Genomic DNA, 21400 nt, shown 5'->3' with positions numbered 1-21400 from the left:
AAATCAAACATTTTATTTATGCTGCCGATCATCATTATAAGTAATAAAATCCAGTTAGTTTCATTAAAAGATGCTACTAGATATCATGGTCAATAGGCATTATTTCCCTACCTTGTTTTTCTGTAATGGCCAGGTGAGGACTAGAACTTCGTGACCCTGATTTCTTGGGGGTACCTGGTGGGGAGGGTACAGGGGTCGGTCCATTGCCATTGGCTCTGCTTTCCCCTGAAACCACACACACCGTTCAATAGTAAACTGTATGGAGAACAGGATAATATGGTTCAAACTTGATCAGAATGAAACTGTTTCAATCTCTCTTTGTGAAGAAGTGAACTCACATTACAATACACATACAAATGATGACATGCAAATAATGAGGGAATCTGCTTTTCACAAACAAAATATTTGCTTCCAAATTAAAAAAAATCCTCCAAAAAAAAATCAAACACAAATAAACACTTATACATACATATATATTTTTTTCCTATAAAGTGAATTCTTAGAGAACACACAACTGTTGCGAGTGGGAGATTTTTGTGTAAACAGTTTTTACACTTATATGTCTTTTGATAAATACATGTATCTATATTTGACAGACATTTATACAAATGTACCAGTAATAAACTTCTGTAGTCATATAAAGGAAACAAACAAAACTTTTGGCTTGCAAATGTTTTATCTCGGTTGCATAAAAATCATGAATAAATAAATTCAGATTTACAGCAGCATTGGAAAAACAAGTAAAGCTGCACCATCTCTCAGAATTCTGTAACCATCTTGGCTGTGATGTGAAATTCGACATAAATAAAGAAAACTGATATAAATGATGTCCAAATATAATGATGACAGACTGACAACTCTAACAGTGAGACAACATCCAACCACTCACCGAACATATAGGCCAGGTAAGACACATCCCGACAGCCACACACTCAAAAGAAACAGCATCAGACAATAATTAGGGGTAGTCAGTGGGGGGTCTTTGTGGGGGATGAGGGGGCGGCATTAACACATTGTGTGGAGGGTTACAAGGTCATGTGTAAAGGGGAGGGGGTAATTCTTATTTACTAGTGTGCTTCTAGTGTGTGTAAAACACGACTTAACAGTCACACTACATTGTATTTATTGAACAAATTTATTTCAATTGTCTCTTAATTGCTTTTAAAAGTAAGTTTAAGAAAATTGACTATATGCAAGAAATCTTTTATTGGCAGATCTTTCCAAACTTGTGCTGGTACTCATGAAATCCAGGAACATGACAAAATGGACCAAGAAAGATTGAAACAGGTGTGAGCTGCCGTATACCTAACACACTTACCTAAAGCTTTGACCAACTCCTTCACAGACACACCCTGTAGTTCCGCAGGGAGGGGGTGGGTCACTTCCCTTCGTGATGACTTGGGGGACCCAGAAGCTGGGGACCTAGTAGTGGAGGCTGGCGATGCTGTCTGGGCAGAAATGTCCATTCTGGAGGGAGACAGAAACCCAGGGGAGGCCGAGAGATTGCCTGGCATGGTGGAGACTTTACTGAGGTCTCTATGCATAGGGGTGCTCTCAAAACTTGATCCAAAGCCCCCGCCAAACTGTGGAATGCTGGGATTTCCAAAACTAGGAATGACTGATCCTTTGAGTAAAAGCAGGAATTATTAATTGAGCATCTTTGAAATCCTGACTTGTGATGATATAGTGTTTACTTTTAATATTTCATTTAACCAAATATTATCACTAAAAATAAGCCGTCTTTGATCTTTGAGACAGAAACTAAGTATAAAATGCATATTTACTTGAAAACAAGGGATTGAAAGAATTCCCAGGTAGACTTGCACTTCTTCCAAATGGCCCTATTTAGAAATGAAACATAGGTAATCATAGATTACTAAGCTCACCGAGACGGAGCATGACCCTTATGAGACATCACCTTCATAAGACCACCTTTATCATTTTATATGAAAATCATACTTTATGATCTTGGATATTTATGGATTCTGTTTTGACAAAATATCGTATATCATCTGATAAATTTTTTTATGATAATCATATGTTCATATGTTAATCAATACAATGATATAAAATTAAACATTGCATCATGTCATATTTATAATATACATCATATAATACAATTAAATACCGTAATAAACAATAATGAGATATGATATTGTAACGCATGATATGACATTGTATTGTGTTATACCTTATTGTATTTGATCACATAATACAATATCATAAAAAATAATACAATATAGTATTATATTACAATATCATATTACATAATACATCATAACATTGAAACATAATATTATATTGTATAATATAGTATAATATTGTATTGTTTGACACTGAAACATATTTGATAAATAATATGATATTATATCATATAATACAATATAATTTGATTCCAACATTGTATCTTATCAAATGATACAATATTATGTGATAAAGTAAAATATTATAAAATACATTATTATATTATGCATATTGTATCATATGACACAATAATATATATTACAATATAATATAATACAATTTCATGTGATATGATAATATATCATATAAACCAATATCATTTCATACAATATCGTATGATACAATATTATATAATATTACAATATCATATAATACAATTTCATATGATATAATTCTATATTACAGAAACCAATATCATATTATACAATGTTGTATGATACAATATTATAGAATATGCAATATTGAATCATAGGATACAATATAATATTTTGCAATATCTTATGTAATTGTATCATGTGATAAAATAATAAATTAAAAATACAATATAATATTATACAACATTGTATCATAATATACAATACTATACATCTCAATATCATATCATAAAATATCAAAAAAAATGATACAATATCATATCGTATCGTATAACTTTTTATAATAAAACATATGATATCATATTGTATCAAATCAAACAATATTGTTTCATATCATACAATACTATATCATAGGAATCATGTTATATCATTTATCAACAAACACATCTATCTATTGAGCAGGTTTGAGTGAGGTAGTAGATTTCTTTAGCATCCTTGATAATGGAGATCAGGCTCTGCATCTGAAGCAACTTCTGCGTTTAATTTATAATAAAGTTAAATCAACTATGCAAGCTATCATCTATAAAACATGTGACCTGTTCTTAAAAACTAAACCTCATCCAGCATCCGAAACCTTTGGCTCAGATTCAGCATTCAAGCCCATCAGGTGCATTGGTATCATAAGACGCATCATCCATGCAAGTTTGGTGAAGTTTAGACCAGTAATAACTAAGATATCATCATCAGAGGGCATAGCAATTAAAACCTTAACTTCCTCCAGCATCCGCAACCTATGGCTCAGATTCGGCATCCATGCCTGTCAGGTGCATCTGTATCATAAGACACACCATCCATTCAAGTTTGGTGAAGTTAGGACCTGTAATAACTAAGATATATTTTTTAGCATCCTTGTTAATGGAGATCAAACTCTGCATCTGAAGCTACCTCTGCGATTCATTCATAGTACTATCATCTATTAAACATGTGACCCGTTCCAAAAAACTTAACTTTATCCAGCATCCAAAACCTATGGCTCAGACTCAGCATTCAAGCCTGTCAGATGCATCTGTATCATAAGACGCACCATCCATGGAAGTCTGGTGAAGTAAGGACAAGTAATAACTAAGATATCATCATCAGAGGGCACCTGTTTTAAATACTTTATTTAACCAGCTCTTAGAACCTTAACCTCCTCCAGCATCCAAAACCTATGGCTCAGATTCAGCATTCAAGCTTGTCAGGTGCATCAGTATCATAAGACGCATCATCCATACAAGTTTGGTGAAGTAAGGACCAGTAGTAATTAAGATATTGCTATCAAAGGGCACCTGCAACAAAAACTTTAACCTGGTCCAACAACCTTAACTTCCTCCAGCATCTGAAATTTAGGACTCAGATTCAGCATCCAAGTCTTTCAAGTCCATAAGTAGGTCCAGATGCATCATCCATGCAAGTTTGGTGAAGATAGGACAAGTAATAGCTTAGATACAGGACCTGCAACAAAAACTTTAACCAGGTCTGGACGCCGACGCCGAGGGTATAGCATAAGCTCCCCTTGACTTCGTCTCGGTGAGCTAAAAATGATTCAAATCTAGTTCTCTTACTTGCTGATATTATATTCAAGGCACACACAAATACAGATGCTGTTATTTCAACCTACCAGAAGGCGGACTGCCAAACACAAATGATGCCTGGGATGAAAAATCAAATCCTTTACTGAAAGCTGGTGGCAGAGAATTGAAGGCAAACGGGTCGCTCTGTTTGCTGGAGGCCACATCCACCAGATCTGACTCATGCTTGAGGTAGACGGTGCTGTCCCGGCCTGACACTAGTACCCAAGCCTCACCCTGTTTGTTCTGACAGTACTGCTCCACAATATCTGGGTCAAGTCTCACCCAACGCCCATCTTCATTCGTCACCTGCCATTATCAAAACACATTTTTACAGTACATGATTACAGAACTTTCTATACACTTAATTTGTTGGTCTTTTATTCTTTTCACTGTAGGTAAAATATCTTTTTTTTTACTAAAAAATATTAATTTTGCTCACGTCTTCTATAACTGTGATCTTTTCTCCATGAATGAGCATCCCAATAGGAGTGGCTTTAAGATGAGGCCTACATCTGATGTTGTGTCCTGAAGGCCCACATTTCACAACCTGATACTCTCCTGGTCCTACAAACAAATTTAAATCGAAGGTTTCACTTTTGATTTTTTTTAATTTTCATTTATCACCACGCACGCTTCCATGAGAGAAAATAATTGCAAGGTGTTAACCTCTCTTTGGAGTGACCTCGGGTTTGACCACATCATGGAGGTTTTTCCTGATGGTTTCCTTGATGATCTCCTCCATCAGTGGCTTGGGCTCCTCTACGGGGACCAGCAGGGTTTTCCCCAGGTGTTGGTTGTACTGTAGAGCCCATCCCTCCACGTGACCCTCCTTGCACCACTCGTTGATGGAGGCCTGACTGAGACGCAGCCATACCCCATCATCATTGTGAATCTGATAGGATCAAAACATTTATTACTTCATTGCAAAAATGGTTCTTTATTGCGCAAATTTTTTCCTAGAATACTATATAACAGTGAATACATTTACATGTCTCTGCAAACCAAAGGTTTTAAGTTCACTCCTTAGACTAGAGAGGTACATGTTCCTTATCCCTAATGGTTTAATGGTTTCATGCACACATGTAAGGAAGCTGAATAGACAACAATCTGTGCAAACTATCATCTTCTACTTATTAAATTCACTTCATTAATCACAAATGACCCTTGCATTCTTTTTAATATTTTTTTAATTCCACTAAATGTAATGTTGATATATATCAAACACTCATTAGTTTAAATAAATTCAAATAATATATCAGAAAATGGCCACTACCATCCAGCCTTGTCAAACCACTAACCTCGTCAACAAAGGAAATAATGCCCTCTGGCAGAATAACACCTATGTACTCGCTCTGAAGGGAAGGGTTCACACGAATTCGGAGACCAGCACTGAACTTAGCTGCAAACTTTCTCATCTGAAGTACAGTTTCACAATCATTAAAGATCAGGTAAAAAAAAGTTAATTACGCAATTACTTATTAGGAGTGGAGTTGACATTGTACCTTATTGGGTTGGTGGGGTTTTTTCTCGGTCTGAGTGGGGGGAGTCACTCCTTGAGGGGGGTCCTTTACCTCCAACTTGTAAACCTCACCTACACAAACATAAGACGGATTTCAGTAATTTGCAAACTTTATTACAGGTAAATTTTACACATACCATGATCATCAATTGGGGATAGACTATAAATTTACTGCATATAAAATTTTTCTACAGTCTTGTAATCTGAGAAATAGGATTAAACTGACACATCTAGAATTCCTTTGAATTACTGAACAAAATACATATGAATTTATTATAGAATATACTGAATATACACTGTACCTGTATCAAAATCGTCAATGTTCACATGGATGTTGTAGAGGCCGATGTTACTGGGGGTCCAGTTGGCCACGTACGTCCCGTCACTGTTACACCGCACCAGCATGTTCTCACTGGGGCGGGGCACTGCCGGGGCCGCGAACCTCAGCTCCTCAAATGAGTAGTTCTCATAGGCCTGAAAAACACGTATGGAAAAATAGTTAATACATAGAATACTACAGTTGAACTTTATTATCTCTTGAAACAATATCTTAAATATAACAGAATACCATGGATATATTAATTGTAGTGACCTGGAAGTCCCAACCACTTATTCTATGATTATATTCACTCAATATTTCTAAGTTTTTTTTTCAGTCTCATGGAGTTCAAAATAACAAGGTTTGACTGTACATTCAATGTTGTTCAGTGAATCAATGCAATCTTTATCAAAGACTCTGATTACATAAAATCAGTCCTTGATCACCTCAAACCCATACTGTGTACATATAGTACATTTACTGTGTACAAACAGTACATTTACTGTATTCATACATCAGAGTTCCTTTTTTACCTTCATCATGCTGATGGCATGAAAGATGTCCTTCTTTTCTCGGACCGTGGCCTCATAAGGAATATCCTGGGGAGGGGGAGGGTGCCCCCCAAAGATCTTGTCTCCCTCATCAGGTCTACTTAGCCTCCTGAGTCTGCGCTCATCTCCCGAAACACCCTGATCTATGGGTACAGCTTTCACATTGACCTAAATCAAGAATCAAAACTTATCTCAATAAGGAGTGGCTTCAAAAAGTGATCTTATTAACATTAACTTGTGCATGTATTTCAGAAAGACATTCATATATCTTTGCTTCTGGTTAGTAGCTCTAATTCAGTAACAAGTTTTCTTTATCTGTTGCAGCATGAGCACGCTATGATGTACCTTGAGATTGGGGACGTGGACCAGCTGTCCGTACTGGTCCTTGGTCAGGACTGTGATGAGGGCGGGCCAGCCACAACGCAGGTCTTCCTTACTGTACATCAACTCACACTGACTGGGGTCCAGGTACGAGTCTGGCTGTAACCACCTACAAAGCACACACAGTTTGACATCTAGTTACTTCTACGCACTTAACATATGAAAATATGATTTGGTGTAAAATGCTTTAAAATTTTAATGATAATATGTTATTTAAAAAAAATGACAAATGCTTGATCTTGCCTCAAACCTATTTTAGAATAAAATTTGATTTCAAACTTTTCCATAACAGGTGCATGCCATCGGACCTTACCTGGCCAAGCGACCTCCACTGGTTCCTGGGTTACAGGCCACAAAGTCCTTCAGGAAGGACCTTTCATTGGACTGCCAGCAGAATGGAAGGTTCCCCTCCAGAGCCTGCATGATGGTGGGAGGGTGGGACAGGGCAAAGCCCTTACCCAGCAGCTCAGAATGGGCTCCAAATATCTGAAATCAAATGATAAAAACATCAAAATCAATGTTAACATACCATACACAAAGGGCTCATTATTTTCTACTTGTTTTTCTTTTTTAATGATTTTCATGTTCTACTGAATTCAATCAAATTTAAAGTCATTTCATCCCACTCCTTATCAATTTGACAAAGTCGTACTGACCAGCTGGGAGCCTTCTTCTATGTATTCCATGTCCTCGTCTATTTCTTCAACTGTCACTACAATAAGTTGAAAATTTTAACTAAGCACATCAAAAGAAATAACACTGAAATCATATACATGTAGAACCATGTAAAAAAAGTTTCAACAAACACATTTCTTTCAAAAATGTTACATAAAAAACCCAATAGTTTTCACTCTGTTATTGCAATACAGAAAAAAAAAATCCTTGGAAAGGATCAAGGCTTTCACTAAACAATGAACTTTAGGGTATTTTCATCAGAAGATAACTTACCTGGAGGCAGGGCCACATCTTTCTTGATTAAGGAGGCCGCACACATACCTCCAAGGTAAGACAACTCTCTCTCTAGCTGAATAATACTCTGTCAACAAAAACAACAGAGAGGTATGTAATGTAAATACAGCAAGATTTTAATACAGCCAATATTTCAAAGATAGTTTAAAATACTGTTCTAAATTAATAACATTGGAAAAGTCAGAAGATTTATATGAATTTACCTCCTCAGGTGTGAAATTCCATTCATATCCTACAACTACACACTTGAATCCATAGAAACAGGACTTTTCGTCCTTCACATAGTCCGAGGCTGTCTCCAAGGAGAAGACAACTTCATTTCCAGGAATCACAATAGCAGTCTTTGGCCAGTTACTGGAGCCATGGAACTTTTTCCAAATTGGCCAGTAGTTCTGAGTGCTGGTGCTGCCTTCCTCTGAGGGATCAGTGGGGGAGATGTCGGACTCCCCAATATTGGGGATATACAGCTGTAAGGTGTCCTCAACCTGGGCCGTACCACACTGAGGATCAAACTCCAGGACCATCCACTTCACAGTGTCAGGGAAGATTACCTACAAAATCATGTATCTTGTACAGTATCCTCACCAAACACCTTTTTTATGTTACTGCAGTCAGTACACAATCATTAAAATGAAGTATGAAATTTACCTCTTAATAAAATTTATCTGTCCAACTTCTATTACATTTTACAGAACGTCTAAATATCTTAATAATTTTTAAATGTATAACAGTGTAATGTATCACACATCTGTATGTGTCGATCCTGGACTCACTTTGTAGTTGGAGACGGAGGCTGGTTTGTAGGGGTGGTCACTCTCGATGATGGCGTAGTGCTGGGAGGTGGTGCCGTTCTCTGAGCTGACATCAGGGGCAGGGATATAGCGGGGGGACAGGGTGTTCAGCTGGGCCACCTCTGGGAGAATCTCCTGTATAATTCCCAGGATCTGTACCGCTCCCTGTAATAGAAGGATATAACATGTCTCCATTACATACATTACTGTGACAGTAGTCTAAAGTTGAAGTAAATCACAGATAACATAACTGTTTACAACAATCCAGTTTCCCTTTTCTTTGAAAGTGTTTCTATGATCCCATAAGTATTTCATGTATCTACAAACTGTTGCACATTGAACTCCCATGATTATTTTGTAATCACAAAAATCTGATTCACAAAAACCAAAAAATTTCAACCTTTGGACAAAAATTAAGACAGACTAAAATATTTTAAAGGATGAAGAAATCAGCAATGTATTTAATAAAGGTAGCTCACCCTAGGATCCTGAGAGGCGACAGGTCCAATGTAAGCAAGAATCAGTGGCAACAGAGATGCAAAGATGTTTGATGATCCCAAGACGTCTACTGCCGTACCTACAGTGTACAAGTCATACAGTTGTAAGCCTGTAGCTACATGTATTTTTCAAATGTACATTATAATCTACACATAAAACAATTTACACCTGTTTTAATCAATATGCTTTAAAAAGAAGTGTGTTGTTGAGAATGGACAGGTTGTTGGCAGTGTAAAAAAAAACAAAATTTCATATTTTGTAACTCAAACTGCAAGTGTTCACAGATGCATAACCAGTACTCTAGCTTAAAAAGATAAACACAGTACAAGAGTTGAATGCGTACCCTCAGCAGCATACTGGGCCCTCCTCAGGACATCAGTGGCCACTCGACATATTGCACTGACCATGTCAATGGCATTTTTGCGAGCTTGCAGCTCGGCTAGAGATTTGTTGTTCTGATGGTAATTCTCGCCTTCTTGTGGTGCACTAAAACAATGTAAAAAGTTTGTTATGGTCCATGATATATACATGCAAATATTTTCATTTACTGTGGAATCATTTAATTTCGTGGAGGCCAATTTTCATGGGTTGTGGGTATTCTGCTGATTTGTGTGGATGTAATTTGGTGGATGCATCGGTTTTCAGTTTCAGTAGGAAAACTTAATCTTTTATAAATAGTTTTGGTTGACAATGCTTCATTTCTTTGGGGGTCATTGGTCTCCTTACCTGTAATATAGGATCTGGGGAATCTGTCCCCGCATGTGATTTGTTCCATTAGTGCTGAGGGAGCAGGCCTGGAAGGAGAAATTGGTGCCATCTGGACACCGGACCTTAGCGATTCCTCCATCTCCATTTAGTGTCCGCATACTGCCATGGTTCTTCAAGCGCAATGTGTACTTCATTCCCTCCTGCAAAATAAAATATCAAAATACCTCAACTCTTGAGTATGGAGAAAAAAAACCACTGGAAAAGCAAAGCCTGGAGAATGAATGATTTTATAACAAATCTGTACGATATTCACAAATTACAAAAAAAACAACTAAATATTCTTAAACGGTGTTCAGTAAAACTGTAAAAGAGACCTTGATAGCTATGGGTCTCTCAAACTTGATCTCTGCAATGTCATTGACACAGTCATCATGGCCGTAGGCTCCCTTCACAGACTCTATGACGTTCCATCTCTGTGATGGGGAAGGGTTGTTGATACCATCTCCTTGCTGAAAGTGTATCAAAAATGTTAAATAACTGTGGAGACCTTGTTAGATTTAAAAGACCAAGCAGTAAACATTGCATCATTGAACTCATTATTTTCAAATTTTTAATCTGATACCATACCTGGAAGGAGTATAATATCTACTTAATTTCTTGGTTCTATTCTTATAAACCACATATATTTTCTCAAAATATCCTTATAAGTTAAAAATATACATGTATATACAACAAACCATGTACCTACATACAAATACTTACATCATCCAGGAGTTCTAGCTCGTAATTATATTGTCCATCTCCGCCATACACACACACTCCTGCCACCAGAATTCCTGGCTTATCCACGGAGAAAGTGATGGCATCCGGACTTCCATTCCCGCTATTCCACATGGCATGCTGACTGGTTCGTGTGAAGCGATTAGGGGTCACCAAAAGTGGGCGTGTGGCTGTACCATGGTCCATCTGGTACAAAAATAAATCTCATTAAACTATGGAATTTCTTAAACATGGATCTGTGTAGCTGACCAACTAGACTTAATGATTAAACTTGAATGTTACAGATTGTGTAAGTTAATATACATTTTCTCATAGTACAGGTAGCTATACATTTTTGTTTTAAAAACATCCTCCAAAAAGACATTAGTCAACAGTTGATCCAACAATTGTCATGTCCATCTTGTGTCACCATCCATTGATAAGCTTGATGAAAACATAATGCCAGCCTGTAACACGTTTGTCTGGCCTCTTGACCGGTGACTTAGACAATTCTGACCTACAAACAGACCAGTGGCTGTGACAAGTCAGACTTACTTCAATACCTTTAACTGAGACTTTGACAAGTCTGACTTACCTCCAGACCAGTGGCTGTGACAAGTTAGACTTAGATCCAGACCTTTAACTGAAACTTTGACAAGTTTGACCTACAAACAGACCAGCTGCTGTGACAAGTCAGACTAACATACAGACCTTTAACTAAGACTTTGACAAGTCAGACTAACATACAGACCTTTAACTAAGACTTTGACAAGTCAGACTTACATCCAGTCCTATAACTGAGACTTTGACAAGTCAGACTAACATACAGACCTTTAACTAAGACTTTGACAAGTCAGACTTACATCCAGTCCTATAACTGAGACTTTGACAAGTTAGACTAACATACAGACCTTTAACTAAGACTTTGACAAGTCAGACTAACATACAGACCTTTAACTAAGACTTTGACAAGTCAGATTTACATCCAGACCTTTAACTGAAACTTTGACAAGTTTGACCTACAAACAGACCAGCTGCTGTGACAAGTCAGACTAACATACAGACCTTTAACTAAGACTTTGACAAGTCAGACTAACATACAGACCTTTAACTAAGACTTTGACAAGTCAGACTTACATCCAGTCCTATAACTGAGACTTTGACAAGTCAGACTAACATACAGACCTTTAACTAAGACTTTGACAAGTCAGACTTACATCCAGTCCTATAACTGAGACTTTGACAAGTCAGACTAACATACAGTCCTATAACTGAGACTTTGACAAGTCTGACCTATAAACAGACCAGTAGCTGTGACAAGTCAGACTTACATCCAGTCCTATAACTGAGACTTTGACAAGTCTGACCTATAAACAGACCAGTAGCTGTGACAAGTCAGACTTACATCCAGACCTTTAACTGAGACTTTGACAAGTCAGACTAACATCCAGACCTTTAACTGAGACTTTGACAAGTCAGACTTACATCCAGACCTTTAACTGAGACTTTGACAAGTCAGACTAACATACAGACCTTTAACTAAGACTTTGACAAGTCAGACTTACATCCAGTCCTATAACTGAGACTTTGACAAGTCAGACTTACATCCAGATCTTTAACTGAGACTTTGACAAGTCAGACTTACATCCAGATCTTTAACTGAGACTTTGACAAGTCAGACTTACATCCAGACCTTTAACTGAGACTTTGACAAGTCAGACTTACATCCAGATCTTTAACTGAGACTTTGACAAGTCAGACTTACATCCAGATCTTTAACTGAGACTTTGACAAGTCAGACTTACATCCAGACCTTTAACTGAGACTTTGACAAGTCTGACTTACATCCAGACCTTTAACTGAGACTTTGACAAGTCAGACTTACATCCAGATCTTTAACTGAGACTTTGACAAGTCAGACTTACATCCAGACCTTTAACTGAGACTTTGACAAGTCAGACTTACATCCAGTCCTATAACTGAGACTTTGACAAGTCTAACTTACCTCCAGCCCTGTGGATGTGGCAGACAGTTCACTGATAATGGTGGCCAGCAGGGAACAAGTATTGACCACTAGGATGCCAGGGTAGGTGGAGGTTTCCTTACTTAGGGCCTCGCGGACAGGAAGAGTCACGATGGACAGCAACTTGTCCAGGATCTCACGGAAAGTCACATGATTGGTTAAAAGTCCTAGAGCCTGTCACATCAGAAAATTTTTCTTAAATTATTTTCAGTTAAGAAGATGAATAATTTGAGCAAAAAATTCAAATTGACATCTTCAGCTTATGTGTGAGGGCAACCTTTTAATGATATTCATGTATTGGTACTTGTATTTTAAAAAAATCTCAAAGAACTAGTCCCTTATTGAACATCACACATAATGCAGGGTAAAAAGAAAACAAGACAGGAATGACTGCATATCAATTTTGTTTTTACCTCATTCTAATACAGCTCTTACATTCCCCCTAATCATTTTTTTATGCAGCTCTCAAAATCTTAACAAGTCAGATTTGAGAGCCACAATAACAAATCAAATTTCTTTTATATAAAAGTTTCTATTTTTTCAACCAAAGAAAATTACTAAATATATTACATTATCAAAATGTTTTTAATCATTTTCTAATCAGCAAATATTAATTAAATACAGCTATAGAAATTAAAAATAGCTCTTCCCCAAAAATTCTCACAACAATAACTCACAAATTTTTCAAACATCAAACTTGCTTAAATGTTAAGATTCTAATTGGAAAATGTATCTCACAGAGTTTTTGCATGCTTAAGGAAGCTCTTTACTATGTTATTCAAATGAAGGGGAAAAACTGTACGCTAATCAAGCTTTGGCCTGGTATTATACTGGATTTTTTGGAAACATATCTTCAACTCTAAACTTGTATGCTTTCCTTCCTAAACATCATTAGTACTCATAGCTCCAAAAATCTCTGAGTCAGATGCTAAAAGGGAAAACCGAGCAAAATACACATAAAACAAAACATGCAAAGGGCATGAACTCCAATCCGACTTGTTACCTCATAATGAAAAGCTGTCAACTGAGAAACAAATAAAATATAAATTAGCAATTTACATATGCATTAAAATCTGGATTGAAGCAACTTGTGAAATCTATCCAATTGTCTAGGTTTCCATGCATTGTTAAATTTACAAGTTTGATCTAAAGGCTTACCGTAATCCGGTGAATATAATACGCAGTAGTGTACAATACGCACCCCCCACTTTGGGCCTGAAAATGGTGAAAAAAAGCTTGTTGGGATTTATAATACGCATCAAAAAAATTGACCAAACGGTTATCCTGAGTATCAACAAAGCAGTTATACTTTGTATGCATCGCGGGAACACGCTACCAGAAATAAGAAAAACACAATATTTTCTTAGATACAGATTTATTGTAACTAATACATCGCGGTAATATCTTTAATTCATAATCAATGTTTTAAATAGGCCTAGTATTAAATATTCTACTGTAAATAAAATCAACTACTTTTAACAAGCGTGATATAATTGTTTAGTCATTACAATCCCTGCGAAGTGAAAAGCGGATGATGTACAGGTATGGAGATAACGGACCTAATTAAATTCTTAAATGACTCTGATCAAAGTGATCAATTAGAGGCCTAGAACATAATAAAATATATGCACAAATAGTTGTGTTGTGTATAGTACACATAGCCTAAGGGGGTGTCTGAGATACCCAAGGTGTCAAGCGTTAGCGGTGGGGGACCACAACTGTTTCAATGGCTTCAATTAACGGAATAGGTTATAGAATCATTTATATTCATAATTATTTGCAATAAATTAATTAGCATTACTTGAAAATGGTTAAAAATGAGCCAAATGATGTGTAAGCTGTTTTCAAAGATCGGCTACAAATAGCACGTGGCCATCGAAGTCCGCATTCTATTAATAACAGCTGTAATGGCGGCGTACACGGAGATAAAGAATAGGCAGTTCAAATTAATTTTCAAATTAAGGCCATTTTGAAACAGTTTATTTATTAACAGACTTAAACTGTACATTTTCTTTATTTACATACTATAACAATGATTTCCTAAGAGTTACATAGTAATATATATGTGATAATGAAGGAATGTTACGATGTATAGCGGGGTAGCGGTCCTGTCTGTGAACAGCATAGGTAATACGGCAGTATGATACCCCGTGCTTCAGCTAGGGAAAAAATATGTCCAAAGCCTATAGGGATGTATAATACGCACCCCTTTCTCACGGTAAAAAATGATTGGAAAAAAGTGCGTATTATATTCACCGGATTACGGTAATTGCAAAATGACAGGCATGTGTATATGTACATTATTCCATGCATGTAAAATAAGTACAGATTTATTGGTACATTTGCTAATATAAAGTACCAAACAAATAAAAATATTGTCACCAAAATTAATGATGATTTCAAAGTACTACAACTTCCTTTCTCTAAGCAATAGCTCCTTTAATCAAGTGGGCAAAAAAGCAGATGACTGTAGATAAAGAGGGAGTCCAGTAAATAGGGTTTTTAGAATATGTCATTATGTGTAGTAGTTGATAAAGTTATGGATTCTAGATTTCCTGCTGATGATTCAAAGCTAGTTTTCTTTGTAGCTTGTGAATTGTGGGTTCACTCACATATTCGTGAAGATCTAGAAATATCCTAGAAGAATTCTGAACAAGAATAAAACCACATCAGGTCAAAGCACAAGAGAATCTAGGTCAGGTTATGTCAAACTATCTACATTGTACATTGTAGGTAAGCAAACTTTATCTACTGCATGGAATGTTAGTAATTGTGTAGTTAAAATAACAGTTAGTAAATAACCATACATTGCTTTCAATAGCTGTATACATTTACGAAGAATACATGTGTACAAGAAAAAGTACTTTTCTTTTGTTTTCAAAGCATTAAACAAATGATACAGATCTAAACATAATTATCTATGTTATAAAAAAGGAACAAACATCAGATCCACTAACCTCCACGCGGGACGTCATGTGACTGACGAGGATCGGGAAGCGATGCACCTCTCCCATTCTGGCCACACTGTTGGTGTTGTCGTCCATGATGTCGGACTGACGACGGAGGAACTCCTCTGTGGCGGGCTGACAGTTGATGGGCATGATGCTGGTCAGCTTAATGGTCGGGTGACACATGGCCTCCATCACTGCAGCTAGAAGACGACTGTAGCCCGACACGTTCATCATGTCCTGTACAGAACGAAAATCATGGGATGCTTATACAAGTACTGAATTTAAAAACAAATTGTTGTCACTTAAAAGTTTGAACATTAATATTTATACACATTAACAATAATCTAAACATGTATGATTGTTTGTTATCAGTGTTATTTCTTCCAGTAAATAACAATCATAGTTAAGCATAAAACAGATACTCTGACAGTTCAAAATTTATCATTAATTTACATCCCCCTCCCCAGAGCAAGCTAGTTACTCACTCTATCAGGGATCAGAATGACTGGTTTATATTAGGTATACATAAATAGACTTACTGGTTCTAACTGTATCAGGAGATCACACAAACAATGCCACTTGAGGTTTCCTGTTGGGAAGAAAGCATGGAAACAAGCACAAAATGTCTGGTGACATTCCTTCAGAATTTCCTCTTTCAGGGGCAGGAACTCCTCCCGCTTGCCCGGTTCTGTCAGAAACATTTTGACATTGGAAGCAGCCTTGACCTCATCAGCCAGAATCGTCTTCAGCAGGTCCTGTGTGTTTCCAATGCACTCGGCCAACTTCATGGTTTCTGTGATAGCTTTTTGACTAGATGCTAAAAAGATAATTGATAGCAATTATTAATTATATCTCAGTATTCAAAAACATGTACATATGCTACTATACCACCTAGAGCATTTCAGTTCAAACTATGTCAGGGGTGGGGAATATTGATATTCCACCATCAAGTCTGTGAAATTAACTTCTGTCTTTGCTATTGCACAGTTATGATATAATTTAAGAGAGATTTAGAAGTTTGAAAGCGACAAAGTCTGCTGTCTGTACCTCCATTTGGATAGATCTGAGTGACATAGGTTTTGATGAGCCTCAGACAGGCCCTGGTGATATAAACGAGTCTCTGGATGTCAGCCAGTGCAGCTCCCAGGTTATTTCCCTTTAATCCGTCTGTCTCTAGCACAGCAGTGTTAAAGGAAGTCCAACTCCAGTCCAATAGTTTTTGTAAAGCCTCAAAGTTGTCCTAGAAAGACCAAATCAAGCGTTTAAAATTTATGAACAAAAACCTTAACATGAGTTCAAAATTACATTTGACTTGCCCTTGTTTCATATCATCCTCCAATGGACCACGAAATTTTACACTAAACATACAAAAAATTAGTTTTGAAAGTATCATTACCTATCCATTCATTTGACTTTAGACATGTACTTACCGGTGAGACGGAGCATGAGAACTCAGAGCTCAGGATGTGGGCAGCCTCCGAGTGGTCCACCTTCCTCGGGGTCCCTGGACTGTCTCGAGAGGGAAGTCTACAACAACCATACACTTATGAGTACTAGTCAGATGTTTACAGTTAATGGCAGCGTAACTTTATCATTATGTTTCATGAAGAGTCATGGATTTATACTGAGGGACAGCTATATATGTACATGAGATGTTTATCATTTTCCTTTGACTGCTGTAGGTATAATCTATACAAACCTGTAGAGAAGCTGTGGGATCTGCCCTGCATTGACATCAGTTCCATTGTTTGATTTCTTGGAACTTTTAAACTTGAAGATTACTCTGAAATACAAAAATATAAGGGGTGTGCCTTAAAGTACATGGGAAGTGCTATAATCTTGAGAAAACATTGTATCATTGGATGATATCAAAATTAAGATACAATTTTTAAATGCCCATTTGTTGAAGTAATTTAGTTAAATACTGATACAATATACCCCATCCCTGTCATCTCAAAACTATGCTTTGACTACCAGTATTAGACACCCTTCCTTGGGCCCCACATCCCCACCTGTACTTACTGATCATCTGTGGTGACCACGGACTGTCCCGTAGACCCACAGTCCGAGCTGGGACCAGAAATTCTGGCCCAGGCCACATACCAGGAGTTAGCATGGATGGGGATAGGCTCATCAAACAGCATAGCATACTTCTCCCTAGAACAAAACCAATGAGATGTATGATGAATTTTGCTTCTTTTTGCAAAATAAGGATTTTTTTCTTCACTTTTTTTTATTTGTTGAAATTAACTTCACTTCACAAAATCATTTCTTTTTAATTGAGTGAACCAAGTAAGATACTAGGCATACTCCGCAAATAAAACAAACATTTGGAAGACATTTTCAAAGAACTACAAAATGTACAAGTACCTGGCTCCACATTCAAATGCCACTTCATCTGTCTCCCCAATCAGCTCTCCATCTCCTTCATTATCCCCACCATCAGGGCCCAGGTCAAACAACTGAAAAACATTGCTCACTGTTCAACATCTCATAATTCACATTACTTCATCCATTTCTTATTTCAAAGTTAAGATTACCAGTAAAAATTATACAGTTAAGCGTATTTTTCTCAAACATCAAAGCACTTGGTTTACAAACCTTTATCCTGCCATAGTATTCTCCCCTTCCACCGAAAAGCCCAAATCCTCCCAGAAGGATATCGGTGTCTGACATGAAGCGAACGGCTTCTATGGAATGTCCTGAGTAACCCCATCCACCTCCATGACCTGTCAACAGCCACATTTAGTTAGAAATTGTCAGACAGAGTGTTCATATTTTTAAAAAAAACTTAATTGACCTACTTCACTCCCATTTGCACTTATATTATGTAATCTGTTCTTTTTTTTTTACATGAATGGTTCTGATTTAATGTACAACACTACCAAGACTTCCAACAATCTGAAATGTACTCACTCTCGAAGCGGTTGACCATGGTGAAGTCATCTTTGGTGTAAACTTTAGAGGTGGCCTGTTTCTCCTTGGTTTCCTCCACAACTGTCAAGTTGGCCTGTTGGGCCATGGTTAGGACATCCAAACACCCTACAAACCAAACCAAATATAAGGACAAATTTGGAACACCTATCATTTCTTATCACACTGATCATGATTGATGTAAATTAGAATGAACAAAAGATTTACATGTACATATAGTTCTGACTGACCTAACATATGAAGGGCACAGTGAGATCTAGTTGTACTGCACCCAGTTCTGACTGGAACTGCTAACTCTGGTTCAAATAGGTCACAGGTCAAAGCCCGAGACTCTGAGGCCAAGCAGTTGTAGCAGGACACCTCATGGTTACTGGGCAAGTAGCTAAAAATAGATTATGTACTGAATGAAAATGTTTTCATGTTGAAATTTTGTTCAGTTTTTCTTACTTCTTCAATCAAATACATATGGTATACCAGCAGGCAATTAACTTCTAAACAGTACAGAAGTACATGTAATGAGCATTGCTGACCTCCATAACACATCGTAGACTGGATCCAGACAAACAGCATGCTTAGAGAGATCCTCCTGCTCCGCTCCCCCCAGACTGAAACATGCACAGATAATGCCTGATTAGTTACATAATAGGGTAATAATTTTTTTTCTTCTCATAATCAAGAATTCAAGATGGATAACATGGTTTCTTGAGGTATATGGAGTTACATTCACAGTGGTGTGGAAAATACAGTTAAATCATATCAATTTAGATGGTACACATATTGAATAATAAACAGCATAAATATTTCCCCATTGACAGTTTTTACAATTTAATTTCTACAATTTTACTTTGATATCGAGGTTCGTTACAGACTGATTATCTCCAGTACCTGCGACAACTCCCGTCCACCTTGCTGATCATCAGACATTTCATCAGAGCAGTGTTCTCCTCTCCAATAGGAATCAGACCTGTAAAATCACGCAGTCTCAGCAAAACACACAGGAAACAAGAGGTAGAGCACCAAATAAAAGAAGTCAAACCTTTCCACCATTACTTAATGACAGTTCTGATATTCTTGTTACAATTTAAAACATTTAAAAACTGCATTACCTATGCTTTTCTGGTTGGCAAACACTTTGGAGGCTGCCAAGATGTGGGCATTGATGAGGGACTCATCAATTCTCAGGAATGTCTGGTCCCCATTTGCTCCAATCCAGGTGGCTCTTCTTCCATACCGGGCCCCTACACATCATATAATACATATAATTACTAGAGCATGTAAATTTTCATTCATTTACTGAAACTAGAACATTTTATGTTTTGTTTTTTTTTGTGGGGGGGGGGGGGGGGGAGAGGGGGTTAAAACAATTTAACCAAACAGAACTCCAGATAAATATTTTTCTTTCCCTCCTGAAAAATTCAGATATAAATGCTGAAATACATGTACACATATACCTGACCAGCTGAAAACCAATCATATAAACATGTACATGTTTTTGTAATCACCAAAATAAGGAATCTTTAGATGGAGTAAAAAGATCTGAATCAAAATATAGCTGTAAACCCTATATCACTCTCTTTTGATAACATACCTATGCTTGGCACAGGGCCTGGTACAGCATACCACAAAGCTTTCTTTGACATCGCTCCGGCTTCATCTGGTCCTGCTCTGCCTAATGCATGTTTCTGTAAATTATGAATACAACCTTGTTATTCTCTACACAAAGCAATGATAAATCCGATACAAGTTATTCATTGATTTTTGGGCTTTCAATTCTGGTGTTTAGATTACCTGGTGGTTTCCAAATGTATACACCTGTCCATTGTTCAGAAGCACCACAGTATGGTGGCTACCAGCAGCTACCTGAACAGCTGGGTGTGGAAGCGGCACCAACACAGGGCAACCCCTGAAACAACACATTCCGTTAGATGACAAAGTCAAATACACTTTACCAACACAACCTCTGAAAATGCCTTTCTTAGTTTGAACCAATGTATGTTACATCTTATTATCAGTTTTGCTTCTGTCTGTTAACTCATTACTGTGCAATCATTTACAATCGAGGGTTCATTTTTCACATTACAATTAATGAACATGCATAAACATTTGTATTCAAACAATTTTTTGAATTCCGTAAATTAATATTCACATATAATAGTACATTTTGGAGAGAATAACTTAATGGGTAAGTGGTATTCACAAAGTCACTCAATTACATTACTTATTGAAATCTTAAGAAAGATTCCACTTGATGAACTTACTTGACGGCGGTATCTCCCTGACCCAGCTGCCCGTACTGATTACTGCCGAATGTATACACCTCCCCACTCTGTAGCAGCACCACTGAAACACACAAACACCCAGGTATATGTACAATTACTCCTCTTGTTTTAGACATGATATTATTTTATCAATTATATATCAGAAGTCTACTGATAATAATGTGCATGATTTAGTGATACTTGATATAGATCTAAGTTGTCAACTTACCGGTATGGTGTTGTCCACAAGCTATCTGGATGGCTGGGTTGTCAGCCCCGCCCACATCCAGCTCTGTGGGAGGGAGGCTGCTGGTCTTGGTGTAATCTGTCTCTTGGTCTGTTAAATCTGTTCATGACACAAACACTTTTTCAAAAAGCTTTAAACTTAAGAATCTAACAAAAACTTCAAAAATTTTTAATCAAATGTACAAGTACAAACCACATCTATCAAAATTTTACTTATAAAAATATACATGTATATGTAGAGAGTTGATAAAGTTGTCAATTCTTTGTGCTTAAGGTGGCTCACTACACCTTGAGATATTTTCTCAAATCAGCAGAAAATTAC

General features: G+C 37.0%; 1 protein-coding gene across 3 annotated transcripts in view; it reads right to left on the bottom strand.

Moving 5' to 3' along the window:
- Nucleotides 1-21400, bottom strand: part of LOC105342162 (E3 ubiquitin-protein ligase MYCBP2-like) — a 44162-nt gene that overhangs the window by 13828 nt on the left and 8934 nt on the right. Inside the window, exons 19-59 of one of the 3 annotated variants that reach the window (XM_066075108.1) lie at nucleotides 21062-21178; nucleotides 20833-20914; nucleotides 20363-20477; nucleotides 20163-20256; nucleotides 19681-19812; nucleotides 19460-19538; nucleotides 19105-19179; nucleotides 18805-18956; nucleotides 18557-18682; nucleotides 18242-18369; nucleotides 18011-18102; nucleotides 17663-17797; nucleotides 17340-17423; nucleotides 17071-17167; nucleotides 16688-16880; nucleotides 16180-16457; nucleotides 15647-15877; nucleotides 15302-15337; nucleotides 12672-12863; nucleotides 10670-10873; nucleotides 10282-10416; nucleotides 9926-10107; nucleotides 9543-9685; nucleotides 9181-9278; nucleotides 8684-8866; nucleotides 8114-8461; nucleotides 7890-7977; nucleotides 7598-7653; nucleotides 7255-7427; nucleotides 6906-7050; nucleotides 6543-6728; nucleotides 5993-6164; nucleotides 5674-5762; nucleotides 5470-5586; nucleotides 4838-5063; nucleotides 4611-4735; nucleotides 4219-4477; nucleotides 1785-1841; nucleotides 1319-1624; nucleotides 890-931; nucleotides 112-225 (exon numbers count right to left, since the gene is read on the bottom strand). In XM_066075108.1, the coding sequence (XP_065931180.1) occupies nucleotides 112-225; nucleotides 890-931; nucleotides 1319-1624; nucleotides 1785-1841; nucleotides 4219-4477; nucleotides 4611-4735; nucleotides 4838-5063; nucleotides 5470-5586; nucleotides 5674-5762; nucleotides 5993-6164; nucleotides 6543-6728; nucleotides 6906-7050; nucleotides 7255-7427; nucleotides 7598-7653; nucleotides 7890-7977; nucleotides 8114-8461; nucleotides 8684-8866; nucleotides 9181-9278; nucleotides 9543-9685; nucleotides 9926-10107; nucleotides 10282-10416; nucleotides 10670-10873; nucleotides 12672-12863; nucleotides 15302-15337; nucleotides 15647-15877; nucleotides 16180-16457; nucleotides 16688-16880; nucleotides 17071-17167; nucleotides 17340-17423; nucleotides 17663-17797; nucleotides 18011-18102; nucleotides 18242-18369; nucleotides 18557-18682; nucleotides 18805-18956; nucleotides 19105-19179; nucleotides 19460-19538; nucleotides 19681-19812; nucleotides 20163-20256; nucleotides 20363-20477; nucleotides 20833-20914; nucleotides 21062-21178 (5886 nt within the window). The remainder of the gene's footprint in view (nucleotides 1-111; nucleotides 226-889; nucleotides 932-1318; nucleotides 1625-1784; nucleotides 1842-4218; nucleotides 4478-4610; nucleotides 4736-4837; nucleotides 5064-5469; nucleotides 5587-5673; nucleotides 5763-5992; nucleotides 6165-6542; nucleotides 6729-6905; nucleotides 7051-7254; nucleotides 7428-7597; nucleotides 7654-7889; nucleotides 7978-8113; nucleotides 8462-8683; nucleotides 8867-9180; nucleotides 9279-9542; nucleotides 9686-9925; nucleotides 10108-10281; nucleotides 10417-10669; nucleotides 10874-12671; nucleotides 12864-15301; nucleotides 15338-15646; nucleotides 15878-16179; nucleotides 16458-16687; nucleotides 16881-17070; nucleotides 17168-17339; nucleotides 17424-17662; nucleotides 17798-18010; nucleotides 18103-18241; nucleotides 18370-18556; nucleotides 18683-18804; nucleotides 18957-19104; nucleotides 19180-19459; nucleotides 19539-19680; nucleotides 19813-20162; nucleotides 20257-20362; nucleotides 20478-20832; nucleotides 20915-21061; nucleotides 21179-21400) is intronic. The other 2 variants (XM_066075110.1, XM_066075109.1) reach the window with 2 other exon arrangements.

Source organism: Magallana gigas, chromosome 2, assembly GCF_963853765.1.
Source record: "Magallana gigas chromosome 2, xbMagGiga1.1, whole genome shotgun sequence".
Lineage (NCBI taxonomy): Eukaryota > Metazoa > Mollusca > Bivalvia > Ostreida > Ostreidae > Magallana > Magallana gigas.
Note: the sequence above shows the minus strand (reverse complement) of the source record. Positions and strands in the feature narration are given on the sequence as shown.